Here is a 12,448-nt window from a genome sequence, read left to right on the forward strand (position 1 = left end):
TGGTGGGGTCTCTGCTGCTTCTGGTAGGAGGGGCGGGGGGACCCTGTGGGCTTGGAAGAGCCAGGGCGCGGCCGTGTGGGGTCTCTCATTCCCTAAGGCCTGGGGTTTGGGGCCGGCCAGGTGCAGACGGAGACCAAAGGCCACAGACAGCGGGCAGTGGTCAGAGTGGGCGGAGCCTCCGCTGGTGTGGGGCTGCGGGGGAGGACCTGCGCTGAGGCCTGGAGTGCCCCCTGCAGCAGGCCGGGGAACAGGGACAGGCAGGTGTGCAGAGCCTCAGGACTGGTGTTTCTGGAGCTCTGTGGGGGGAGGGGGGGCCCTGGTCTGGACTCATAGGTGCCGAGACGGACGGGAGCCCCTCTTTGGGCCGACCCAGTGGCAGGCGTGGGGACAGGCAAGAGCAGAGCAGGGGTGGAGGGCGCCGGGAGGAGGGGCCAGGGGCTCCGCCACCCAAGGGATGGCCAGCTGGCCTCGGCGCTGAGGACGGCCAGGGGAGCTGCTTCCTTTGGGCCCAGGTGCCAGCGAGGCCAGTGGCTGCCTCCTGCGTGGGGGCCCAGCCTGTCCCCACACTGGGCCTCAGAGCAGGGACCACCCCGGGGAAGCTGAGGCAGCAACCAGCCTGGGGCGCTTCCGCCTGTGTGCACCCGTGGCTGCATCAAGGGCTGCGCGTTTTTAAAAATGTATTTATTGGAGAGGCAGAGAGAGACACAGAGAGAGGCAGAGAGAGAGAGAGAAGGCGCCCGCAAAGAGCTGCCATCTGCCGGTTTACTCCCCAGACGCCGGCCCCGGCGGGGGCTGAGCCGGCTGCCAAAGCTGGGAGCCAAGAATTCAGCCCAGGTCTCCCACGGGGGTGGCGGGAGCCCCATTCCTCGGGCCACCCCTGCTGGAGTCAGGAGCCAGCCTGGGGAGCAGAACCCAGGACCCCACCGTGGGCTGCAGTTTCTCAGGGCGACCTCAACGGCTGTGGCTCCACCACCACGGCTGTGGCCGCCGCGGAGGGTCTCTCCCAGCCCCCTCCCCCGCCCGCCCAGGGCTCCGGCTCCGCCCAGGGAGGGCTGAGTGGCCGTGGCCCGCCCGTGCTGCGTCCGGGTCCTGCTCTGCTCCGCCGTCCTCTTCCTGCCCAAGCCCCCTCCTTTTCTGCCAGTGCTGAGTGTGTGTGCCCACTGCACACAAGGCCCTGTGCCCCGTCAGGGCTGCCCGGAGCCCCCTGAGGCAGGGGCTCCGTCACCGGCCCAGACGGGGTCAGCCGTGGGTCCCAGGGGAGATGACCACAGCCCCCGTCCCCCCGGGGTTGACAAAGGCGAGACCCCTCGCCAGGGAGTGACTGTGGGCTCCTCCAGGCAGGGCCTGGGCCCCGCGGGCGTGGCACGCCACAGAGGGGTCTGCACAGGCCATGGCAGCCAGACTGAAGCCACGAGGGTGGTGGAAGATGATCCATTGGCTCTGCCAGGCCGGCGGGCCCCAGGGCGGCGCTGCGGGGACCGGGCCAGGGCAGGGGTGCTCACTGCATTCCGGGGCTCTAAGTGTCTACGTGGGGAGGCTGGAGACCAAGAGGGGAACAGCTGCCCGGGCCCTCGCCCCCGCCCCCACCCCAGACCCCTCCCCAGGTGAATGCATCAGGGACAGACTTGACGGGGGTGGGGCCGGGAGCAGGGTGTCAAGGGTGCATCCAAATGGGGGTGGGGGGGAGGGGGCGGGAGGGAGACAGGGACCGGGTGGGGGACCAGGGAGTCCCCGAACAGCCAGTGTCCCCCAACTGCAGGAGGCTCTGGGAGCTCACGGCGGGAGACGAGCCTCACTCGGGGGGCCACAGCCCTGTGGGAGGGAGGAGCTCCTGGGGGCGGGTGGCGCCTCGGGGGAGCCAGTGGTGTCACTTCTGCGGCTGATGGAAGAGAGCAGGGAGCCCCCAGCCTGCATCGGGACTGGGTGGAGCGCAGCCTCGGAGGGGGGCTCCACACAGGGGCTCCACCCGGACACTGCTGGGGGTGGCCCAAGACAGGGCGCCCTGCAGCCGTCTCCCTCGGGACCTGGCTTCCCGCCGAGCCCCGGCGCCCCTCGGCTCTCAGGACTCCGACTGCCTCCCGGGAAGGCCCGCCTCTTGGTGGGCAGAGGGCTCGCGCGCCCTGGCCCAGCTCTGCCCACCCTGCCACACCTCATGCTGCCCTCCGGGTTCCGGCTCGCGGGCTGTGTGGAGAGCTGAGGGCCGGGCTGGGGTCTTGGGGCCGGCACCCCCAGAGCAGCAGCCCCCCAACCCTGCCTGGGCCTCCCTTGACCAGGATGCGGGTTGGGGTGAACTCTCGAGGAGCGGGCTGCCCGGGAAGCCCCCTCGCAGGAGGGAAGCAGGCAGGTGCCGGGCGCGTGTGTGTGCATGCGTGGGCATGTTCATGCGTGTGTGTGTGCACGTGAGAGCGAGAGGGGGCCCTGCGGACGGCAGCTGGTCGTCAGTGTCAGGGAAGCCTGAGGCCGCCCCTTCCCAGAACACGTGAGGCCCAGGGTGGGCGGGGTGGCCACACACACGGCCACGCTGTCGGGCTGAGCTGGAGGCCACCAGCGGCCCCACTCCACGGCCCTGGCCCTGTGGCTGCATCAGGTCTCCCTGCTACCCATGGCTACACCTGTGTTTGCTGAGCCTCACCCCTGCACCCAGCCTGGGGGCTCTGCAGGCCTGGGGTCCCCCCAGGACAGGGACGCGAGGAGGTGGGGGGCCGGGGTGGCGCGCCATGGCGGGGGCACGGTCACACGTCGGTGCTGACGCTGCGGCTGCGGGCGAAGGCCTCCCGCATGGCCGAGAGACGGCCGGGGTCGAGTGCCTGCAGCCCCCCGAAGCCCCCACTGGGGGACAGCTCCAGGTCCTCCTGGCTGAAGCTGGCGTAGGCCACGCGCTCGCCGCCGTTGCGCACGCCCTCGTCCTCGGGTTCCTGCAGGAAGAACGTGGGCGGCTCGTAGTGGGAGCAGCTGCGGCACAGGGCGCGGGCCTGCGGGGACCTCTGGCTGAAGGAGGTGGAGGCGGCCGGGTAGAGCCCCGGCCCGTTGGTCAGCACCAGGTTGCGGTTGGAGTGCAGCGGGGGCAGGTGCGCGTGCACGGCGAAGTCCGGCTCCTCCTCGTCCTCCTCGGAGTCCTCCTTCTTACAGCAGTAGTACTGAGGGCAGAGGGGTAGTACTGAGGGCGGTAGTACTGTGGGCGGGGCAGTAGTACTGAGAGCGGTAGTACTGAGAGCGGTAGTACTGAGGGTGGTAGTACTGTGGGCAGAGGTAGTACTGAGGGCGGTAGTGCTGAGAGCGGTAGTACTGAGAGCAGTAGTACTGTGGGTGGGGCGGTAGTACTGAGAGTGGTAGTACTGTGGGGGTGGTAGTACTGAGGGCGGTAGTACTGAGGGCGGTAGTACTGTGGGCAGGGCGGTAGTACCGAGGGCGATAGTGCTGAGAGTGGTAGTACTGAGGGCAGTAGTGCTGAGGGCGGTAGTACTGAGGGCGGTAGTACTGTGGGCAGAGGTAGTACTGAGGGCGGTAGTACTGTGGGTGGGGCGGTAGTACTGAGAGCGGTAGTACTGAGGGAAGAGTGGCAGTACTGAGAGCGGTAGTACTGAGGGTGGTAGTACTGAGGGTGGTAGTACTGTGGCCAGAGGTAGTACTGTGGCCAGAGGTAGTACTGGGGGTGGTAGTACTGTGGGCAGTAGTACTGTGGGGGGCGGTAGTACTGAGGGTGGTAGTACTGTGGGGGTGGTAGTACTGAGGGCAGGGCGGTAGTACTGAGGGCGGTAGTGCTGAGAGCAGTAGTACTGAGGGCGGAGCAGTAGTACTGAGGGCAGAGCAGGTGACCGGCTGGCACTCCCTGGCCCTCCCAGCCCCCACGCGCGGGAGAGGAGCCGGCCCGGAGCACAGGATCCGGGCGGTGGGCGGGGCACGCCTGATCAGATGCCTGGATCTGCGCACTTGTGTGTCCTGGGGTCCAGCTCAGGCCGGGCTAAGCGCTAGGCACCTCTCAGAGCCCAGCACAGCAGCCCCCAGGCTGGGCCGTCTTGCAGGTGGGGAAACTGAGGCACGGGGGGCGCGGCGCAGCGGGGGCTCAAGCCGCCCTGCACCAGTGGCTCCCATTCCTCTCCGGGCAGACACGGGGGACGTGGGTGCAGAGCTGGCCCGAGCGCCCAGCATGGCGCTCTCGCTGGGCAGCTGCGTGTCCCCGGCCAGGAGACCTGGAGTGCCCCCTCCTGGCCTGCAGGGGCTCCTCCCGGGGCGGGGCCGGCCGCAGGCCTCCCCTCCGCCCGCCCCCGGGGGTACCTGGAGCCGACAGTAGCACAGGACGGCGATGATGCAGAGCAGGATCACTGTCGCCAAGATGCCCCCGGTGATGACCACGGTCCCGGCTGTCATCCGCCCCTTCTGCGTCAGCAGCCTGCAACACAGGCACGTGTCACGGCGTCCGGGCGCACCCCACAGCCCCCACCCTGCAGCACAGGCACGTGTCACAGGCGTCCGGGCACACCCCACAGCCCCCACCCTGCAACACAGGCACGTGTCATGGCGTCCGGGCGCACCCCACAGCCCCCACCCTGCAACACAGGCACGTGTCATGGCGTCCGGGCACACCCCACAGCCCCCACCCTGCAACACAGGCACGTGTCACAGGTGTCCGGGCGCACCCCACAGCCCCCACCTTGCAACACAGTTACGTGTCATGGGCGTCTGGGCGCACCCCACAGCTCCCCATCCTGCCAACACATGTCACGTGTCACGGGCGTCCGGGTGCACCCAACAGCCCCCCGCCCTGCAACACATGTCCCTGCACCCTCATGGGAGACCCAGAAGAAGCTCCTGGCTCCTGGCTTCAGATTGGCGCAGCTCCGGCTGTTGCAGCCATCTGGAGAGTGAACCAGCGGATGGAAGACTTTTCTCTTTGTCTTTGTCTTTGTCTCTCTCTCTCTGTAACTACCTCTCAAATAAATAAATCTTTAAAGATAGTTTCATTAAGCATGTTTTGAGAGGTAGAGACAAAGGGAGCGCCCACGCACTGTTTCCCTTCCCAGCTGCCACGGACAGTGGGGGCTGGGCCGCGCCCAAGTCGGAAGCAGGGAACTCCCTCCAGGGCCCAATCGCACCATTGCCTGCCCCTCCCAGGGTCTGTGCCAGCCGGAGGCGTGCGTCGGACCCTGGCGCCTCCCGCGGGATGAGGCCGAATGCCTGCCGGTTACCTCTGTCTCTGGCTAAGTAACAGGAGCTGCTCGAATTACGGGAACCGCTCTGACGGCCTCCCTGGGCTACCTCAGGAGTGCGATTCTCGGCCCAGGCCACGCTCCTTGTGAGCTTCTCGTCATGGCCGGTGCTGCCTATGGGTCCCCTCCCGTCTGGCCCAGCCCGGCCCCTCGGGGGACAGGCGACAGCGGCAGCAACAGGCCCTGTCTTGCGGCACTGGCGGGGGCTCAGCCCGGCCCTGTTGGCTGCAGCGAGGCTCACAGTTCCCTCGATTTCCCAAGCTGGGGTGGAGGGAGTGACCGGAGCCCTGCACACGGAATGCCTGCGCCCAGCAGGTCACTCATAAACCCCTCCGGGCGACATCCGGCAGCTGAGGACGTGGCAGGCCGTGGGCCTGGGTCTGGCACCCTCCCGACAGCCCCAGCGTCCATGGTCATTGGTTCACCCAGGATTGGCTACAGCAGGTGCCTTCGGCTCAGGGCCCGTTCCTTCTCCTCCTCCCCTCCTGGCTTACAGAAGCCTCGAGATCATTGATCTTTTTTTTAAAGATTTATTTATTTGAATGTCAGAGTTACACACAGAGAGGAGAGGCACAGAGAGAGAGAGAGGTCTTCCATCCACTGGTTCACTCCCCAGATGGCCGCAATGGCTGGAGCTGGGCCGATCCAAAGCCAGGAGCCAGGAGCTTCTTCCAGGTCTCCCACGTGGGTGCAGGGGCCCAAGGACTTGGGCATCTTCCACTGCTTTCCCAGGCCACAGCAGAGAGCTGGATCGGAAGTGGAGCAGCCGGGACTTGAACTGGTGCCCATATGGGATGCCGGCACTGCAGGCAGGGGCTTTACCCGCTACGCAGTGCCAGCCCCGAGATCATTGCTCTTATAGAGTGCCCGGTGACCTGGGGCAGGCTGGGTCTCTTGGAGCGGCACCTGGGTTCCCTTCTCCCCGGCACGGCTTCCCAGCATCCCCTCCCTGGCTGACGTCTGAGTGTCCCCCTGCCCCCAGCCGCGATGTGTGGCTGGCTGCTGGGATCGGCGGGGCTCAGCCCAACTCTGCCACTGTCAAGCTCCCCGTCAGCCTCCGCCCGCTGTCTGCGCCCCTGACTTCATCCACCTGGAGAACTTGCGACTTCCCAAATGGCGCCTTTGCCCCACACTGAGCAGAGGAAAGATCTGGCTCCTCTCCTCTGAAACAAAGAAACAAAAACCTGCTGCAGGCTGCGGCGCCGGCTTGCACAGCAGACAGTCTGTAGAATTGGGGGGGGTAAGAGGAAAGGGTCTATGTCCGGAAGCCTGGTGGGGGGGTGGATTTAACTGACGGCCCCAGGTGCTCAGGCCTGCTGGCACAGGGGCCCCTCAGGCTGCTCCAGGCAGGTCCAGGGCCGGTGCCGGCGAGACCCCGGCAATGGCGCAGCGCCGGCCTCATCTTTACCGAGGTGCAGCGTCAGCCTGGAGCTGTTCTGCCGCCGCCGCGACCTCACGGCCGCTTTCCCGCATCCACGTGGGGTCCTCAACAGTCCGGGAAGTGAGTCTGTTCTGCAGAAACCAAGTGTGAAATCCGTGCGTGGTTTTCTCTTTTTAAATTTTACAAAAAAAGCCAGGAGCCAGGAGCCTCTTCCAGGTCTCCCATGTGTGTGGCAGGGACCCAAGGATTTGGGCATCTTCCACTGCTTAACAAGGTGCGTTAGCAGGGAGCTGGATTGGAAGTAGAGCAGCCGGGACAGGAACCAGTGCCCGTACGGGATGCCAACATTACATGCCAGTCCTGAAAAAACTCCGTGCATAAAAAAAGCCTCATATTTTAAACTTCATTTTTCCAAAAGCTTTTAGAACTATCTTCATATTTCATGTGTTTCAAGCCATTGCAGTCACTGTTCTTTTTAAAATGTAATTGATTTATTTGAAGGTCAGAGAGAAAAACACAGATCTTCCGTCTGCCAGTTCACTCCCCCAATGGCCACAACAACTGGGGTTTGGCCAGGCCAAAGCCGGGAGCCGGGACTCCAGCCCCCAGAGCCGGCCCCTCTGCCTCCCAGGGCACAGAGCAGCAGGAGGCAGAGCCAAGACTCGAACCCCGGCGCCCTGATGTGGGGCGTGGGTGTCCCGAGCGACATCTTAACCACTGAGCCCGTGCCTCGTTCTACTGGATCTACAGGTTTTCCCACCGGGAGCGTGGGCTTCTGTGTGCTGCCAAGGGGGCCCTGGGGCGTCCCGATGTCCTCGCCGGAGCTCTGCTCACTGCGAAGCGGCCTGCGGGGAACACGGGCTGCCGCTCGTGGTGTGGGCAGGTGGGCAGCTGGCGGGGAGCAGCTGGGGTCTGACAGCCCCCCGTGGCCCCTGCCGCAGCCAGGGCCCCGCCTGCACCTCCAGCCCCGCCCCCTCCCGTGTCGCCAAAACTGCCAGTTCTGCCGTGCTGTAGGCCCAAAACCAGCCCGGCTGGACGTGCCCAGTGTGGCTGTGGGCCGCGTCCCTGGCATGACCCTGGGGCCAGAACAGTGAGGTCACCATGGCCGGCACTCCCACTCCCATCATGCACCTGACCGTGACAAAGGCCACGGAGATGGGTGGCACGAACCCCGCCCCAAACCTCTCCCTCTTTGAATATTCAATTAAGTCCCGCCCTAGCCACCGCCCTCCGCGCCTCCTGATTTGCTCACGGCCTCTCTCCGCTCCCTCCCTCGCGCTGACCTCTAGAGGGCGACCTTCTCCCCCGCGCCCTGAGCTGTCCTGGCCTGGGCGCCCCACACCCAGGAGCCAGCGAGGGGAAGACGGAGCAGGAAGCCACGCCCACAGCGTCCCTTAAATCACAGACGGCAGGGATTTCACCGATGAACATTTGACGCCTATTGGACTTGTCGGTGCAAACCGTGTTTGCCAACACCATCCACGCGTTGGCCCCTCTCCACGGCGCGTGGCGAGTCTGCACTGCGCCTTGCAAGGCTGCTGCCAGGCGCCCAGGCTCGGCCGCGCCGCGCTGCGCCCCCGGGACTCGCAGCAGCCGGCGGCGGCTCCGCGGCGGGGGACGGGGCTGACGCCGCGTGGGTTTCTGTCAACGCGATGCTCGGTTCTTTTTGCGGTTTGCTTTTGGTTTAAAATTTAATTCTGCTTTACATTTTTACAAATTGAGAGAGAAACAGACAGATGGAGAGAGAGAGAGAGGAGAGAGAGAGGGAGAGGGAGAGGGAGAAGAAGAGGGAGAGGGGAAAGATTGTTCCTATCCGCCAGTTCACTCCCCAAATGCCTCCGATGCTGCCAGGCTAAGCCAAAGCCAGAGCCAGAAACTCCATCCGGGTCTCCCCTGTGGGCAGCCAGGACCCAGGAGCCAATCCTGCTGCCTCCCAGGTCTAGGTCAGCAGGAAGCCGGGGTCGGCGCTGAGCGGGCAGTGGGCACAGGCACTCCCCTGTGGGGCACAGGTGCCCTCACTTCCAGGCCAAACACCTGCCCCTGACTTCCTTTCTCAGGGTCGGAAACACTGGGTCCCAAGGCCAAGTGCGTTCCCAGAGACCGTGCTCCTGCCCTCCTGCCCTGTCCTGCTCTGTCCCAGACACCGGGGCTGGGCCCCGCTCCTCCTCCCACTCCTCCCAGCACTGCGCACACAGCAAGGTCTCCTTTCCTCTCTGAGAACAAGAGGCCTGAGCCCTGCACGGCGGGCCCCGCCTCTCCCGGACAGCCGGATGTCCCTGGGGTCTCGGCCCCTCCTCCCGGCCCTTGGTGTGGGGGTGGGGGCGCTGTGCTGTCCACTGTAGACGCTGTGGCCGGATGTGGGGGTTCCTGGCCAGGCAGGACGCGCAGAGGGAAGCCCGTACCGACAGGCAGGGGGGTTGGGGGCTGGGCCTGGAACTCAGACCCCCGACGGACAGACGGAAAGGCGGATCCAGACACAGCCAGAGCCACGAGGCGACGGAGCACAGACACATGGACAGCTCCAAACAGACGAGGTGCAGACAGGCAGGTCCAGAGGAAGCCAGGGCCGCCAGACGGCGGGGCGCAGACAGACAGACAGACAGGCGTTCCTGGGCACCCTGCCTGGCAGCCCCCACCCGCCTCGGCCTCCCGGGGCAGCTGAGGCCAGCTGGCGGCCTGGTCCCGCTGAGCGTGCCGGCCGACCCGAGGCTGGACCCAGGGAGCCGGGTGTGCGGCGGAGGCAGCCGCTGGGGCCCCAGCCCGGCTGCGTTTCATGTTCCACACCCCCGATGTCGGCACGGGGCTCAGCCCCCCGCCCCCACACGGCCTCAGCTCGCCGGGAGCTGCAGGACATCAGTGGCGGAGGGAACACGGCCTGGGGACGGCTGGGGGCCTCAGGCAAGGGCCAGGCTGTTGGTGTTTCACTCCAGCAAATGGGCCACTCCCAGCCCAAAGCCCAGACAACAGGGACCCGTGCCTGCTGTCTCCGCGGGAGCCTGGGACCTCCCAGGCAGACGGGCAAGCCAACCTTGTCCCTGTCACCACACTCGGCGCTAGCCAGGCCGGCTCTTCTCCAAGACACCCCACGCCAGCCCACGGGCCGTGGCAGCCACTTCTGCCAAAGAGCAGACGCACCTGCCGGGGGCAGTGACCTGCCCAGCACCACGGACGAGGCCACTGCTGAGCCTCAGCTGCCCGTGCGTGAATGCCCCTGGCCCCCGGCATCTGTGGGGGGCGAACGCGGCAGCCCATGGCTCTGGGGTGCTGGCCCAGGCCTCCTGAACTAAGGGGCTGCCGGCCACATCTGCAGCCCTGCTGCCTGTGGGGTCCGGGTTGGCTTCTCTCCCAAGACACGGAGCTGTGATCTGACACTCGGGCCACTCCTTGCTGTCGCTTGACCTTGGGAAGGCTCATGAGTGGCCAGGGGCAGCGTTTGCAGCCACGTGCGTGGACAGCCAGGGGCGGCTGATCCAGGGAGACAGAGAACACGGATTCTGGAAACGCGGACCACGACGTCGGCTCCCAGGGCCCTGCAGGGCCCCGAATCTGCACAGCGACTCCTGTGCCAACACCGGGAGTGGGATTCGACCCCGGTGCCCAGAGCAGGTCACTGCTGCCCCTCCATTTCATCACTGAGGGACCCCGCAGGGCTTGGGGGAGGTCAGGGGTGGAGGTACCTGCCCAGGAGCAGTGACAGCTGTGTGGGGATCGGATCAGGGCCCACCTCAGGCCACCAACCCCCCACAACGGCCACAGTCAGGGGTGCACAGTTGGCGCTCGCTGGCATGGCCACCATGGAGCGGTGCCCTGGTCCGGGGCTTCCCCAGAGACCCCAGGCTGACTGGAGGGAGACAGAGTCCGCAGGTGCCCAGGCCAGCAGGGGGAGCTCTGCATTGTGCACCCAGCAGAGCCAGATCCTGCTTCCTGGGTGTCCTGGCTGCTCCGTGCCTTGGTTTCCCCCTCTGTAAAATGGGCTGGCACCAAGGATGCCGCCAGTCGGCAGACAAATGGCACAGCCCGGTGCTCCGGAGGCCCCCATCATGGCTGCGTCCCTCCCTGGGCCCCCAGGGGAGCCGGCCGCACTCACTCCCCCTCCTGGGCCTGAGACACAGATGGCCCCAGCCCCGCCTGTCTCTCGGGCTCTGGGCCTGGGTCCCCCCAGCGGCAGGCAGCCTGGCGGCGTGACGGGGAGGGTGCCGGCTCGGGCCGGGTGCCCAGGGCTGTCAGCAGCCACTGCTCTGACACCCGGGCCTGGCCAGCTGGAGCCGCTCGGCTCTCCACGCAGATACCAGCATGCCGCTGAGCAGCGACGCCCACGGCAGGCGCCAGGTCCCCGGGCCAGGCTGGGCCCCGGCCTGACGTCCATCCACCGTCGGCTCCAGACGATCCCTAAGAGCAGAGCGGCCCGGCCTCCTCGGCCCCCCTCCCATTCCTCTGGGACCCCCTTCCTGATGTAGCAAAGCCCAGCAGGGCCTCCCTCCTCCAGGGAGCCTTCCCGAGGGCTTCTGATGCCGCCAGGGCCAGCAGGGAGCACATTCCTCCTGCCATGTGACGGGAAGAACAGGGCCCCATGGGCTTCCAGGTCTAAGGCGAGCAGGGTGGGGCTCGGCTCCAGCGGGCGGCGTGATCAGGTGAGCCAGCACATCTGAGCACCCCCGCGGTGCAGTCCACAGCCAGAAGCCAGCGAGCGCCCCAAGGTGGGCGGGGAGGGGAGGGGCAGCGGAGGCTCTGAGGCGCACCTGCTGGGGGCTGGGACACTTGGGTTCCGGGAACAACGGACGGCTTTGGGCTTCAGGGCTGGAGACGGGTGATGCTGGGCGGCGGGAGCCGGGGCACGCTCCCTGGAGGAAGAGACGTCCCAGCGGAGTCTTGAAAGACGGCCATCTGTACCGGCGGGGCCGCGGGAGGAGGAAGGGTGCTGGGACAGCATGGAGAAGACCAGAGGCAGAGGAGAGCCAGGCCCAGTGAGAGCGGCTGCGAGCCAGCACGGCTGGCGGGAGCTCACTGCACTGCTAATCTGCCCCCGGGGACCATAAACGGTTTAAAGCTTTATAAACAGCTTTGCTTCCCAGTCCCCAGCCCCCACCTCAGGCTGAGAGAGGGGGCCCTCCCTGTGCTGTGTGCACCCCCACCACTAGAGCATGGCGGGGGGAGGGGGCTCGGGCGGGAGCTGTCCCCTGCCCACAGCCCTGGCTCCTCTGGGCTGCCTGGAGGGGGGCCAGCCCCTCTTGCAAGCTCCGGAGCTGGGGGCGGGGGCAGGAAGCACCTGGCAGCCGAGCCAGACGCAGCCGGCCCCACCTGCCTGCCCCGCGAGCCCAGCCTGGAGACTTCCAAACCCACCGGGCTGCTGGGGGGCCCATGAGCCTGCAAAACGGACCAGACGCCCTTCCAGGGAAACCGAGGCCGGCTGGGGTGGGGGTGGGGCTCGCAGCCCCGCACACTCACACCTGGAGGCCCGAGGCCCGCAGCACGGCTGCCGAGTCCCTGTCTAGACCCTTGGCACATTTGTTCCTGATTTCACGCTCCGCGGGCTCCCAGATGCCGGCAATAAACAGACGGAGAACGGCTCGGCTGCCCCGGTGCACCTTGGAGGCATCGCCCTGCGCCGGGCTGGGTGGCTGGTGGGAGGCGCCTTGCACTCCTGTGACGTATCCTCGCTCAGGAGCGACCCCAGGGAGCTGGGCCGAGCTGGTGCCACGGAGGGTCTACCCGGGTGCCAGCAGATGTCCTCAGCCAGGGGGACCAGGGCCGCCGGTGGGGGTGGGCTGGGGGCTGGGGCATCGGGGACTTTTCCTTTCCCGCCTGGGCCGCGGTTCAGCATGGCAGTGGGCACAGCTGGCCAAGGGAGCTCTTGGTGCCT

The 12,448-nt window shown here is 66.7% G+C and overlaps 1 protein-coding gene across 1 annotated transcript in view; it reads right to left on the minus strand.

The window, feature by feature from the left end:
* Positions 1-660: 660 nt before the first annotated feature.
* The window catches only part of FAM163B (family with sequence similarity 163 member B), a 28,463-nt gene continuing 16,675 nt past the window's right edge, over positions 661-12,448 (minus strand). Inside the window, exons 2-3 of the mRNA XM_070058762.1 lie at positions 4,276-4,390; positions 661-3,137 (exon numbers count right to left, since the gene is read on the minus strand). Of these exons, the coding sequence (XP_069914863.1) occupies positions 2,733-3,137; positions 4,276-4,368 (498 nt within the window). The 5' untranslated portion in view covers positions 4,369-4,390 and the 3' untranslated portion in view covers positions 661-2,732. The remainder of the gene's footprint in view (positions 3,138-4,275; positions 4,391-12,448) is intronic.

The sequence above is a fragment of the Oryctolagus cuniculus genome, chromosome 1 (genome assembly GCF_964237555.1).
Source record: "Oryctolagus cuniculus chromosome 1, mOryCun1.1, whole genome shotgun sequence".
Taxonomy (NCBI): domain Eukaryota; kingdom Metazoa; phylum Chordata; class Mammalia; order Lagomorpha; family Leporidae; genus Oryctolagus; species Oryctolagus cuniculus.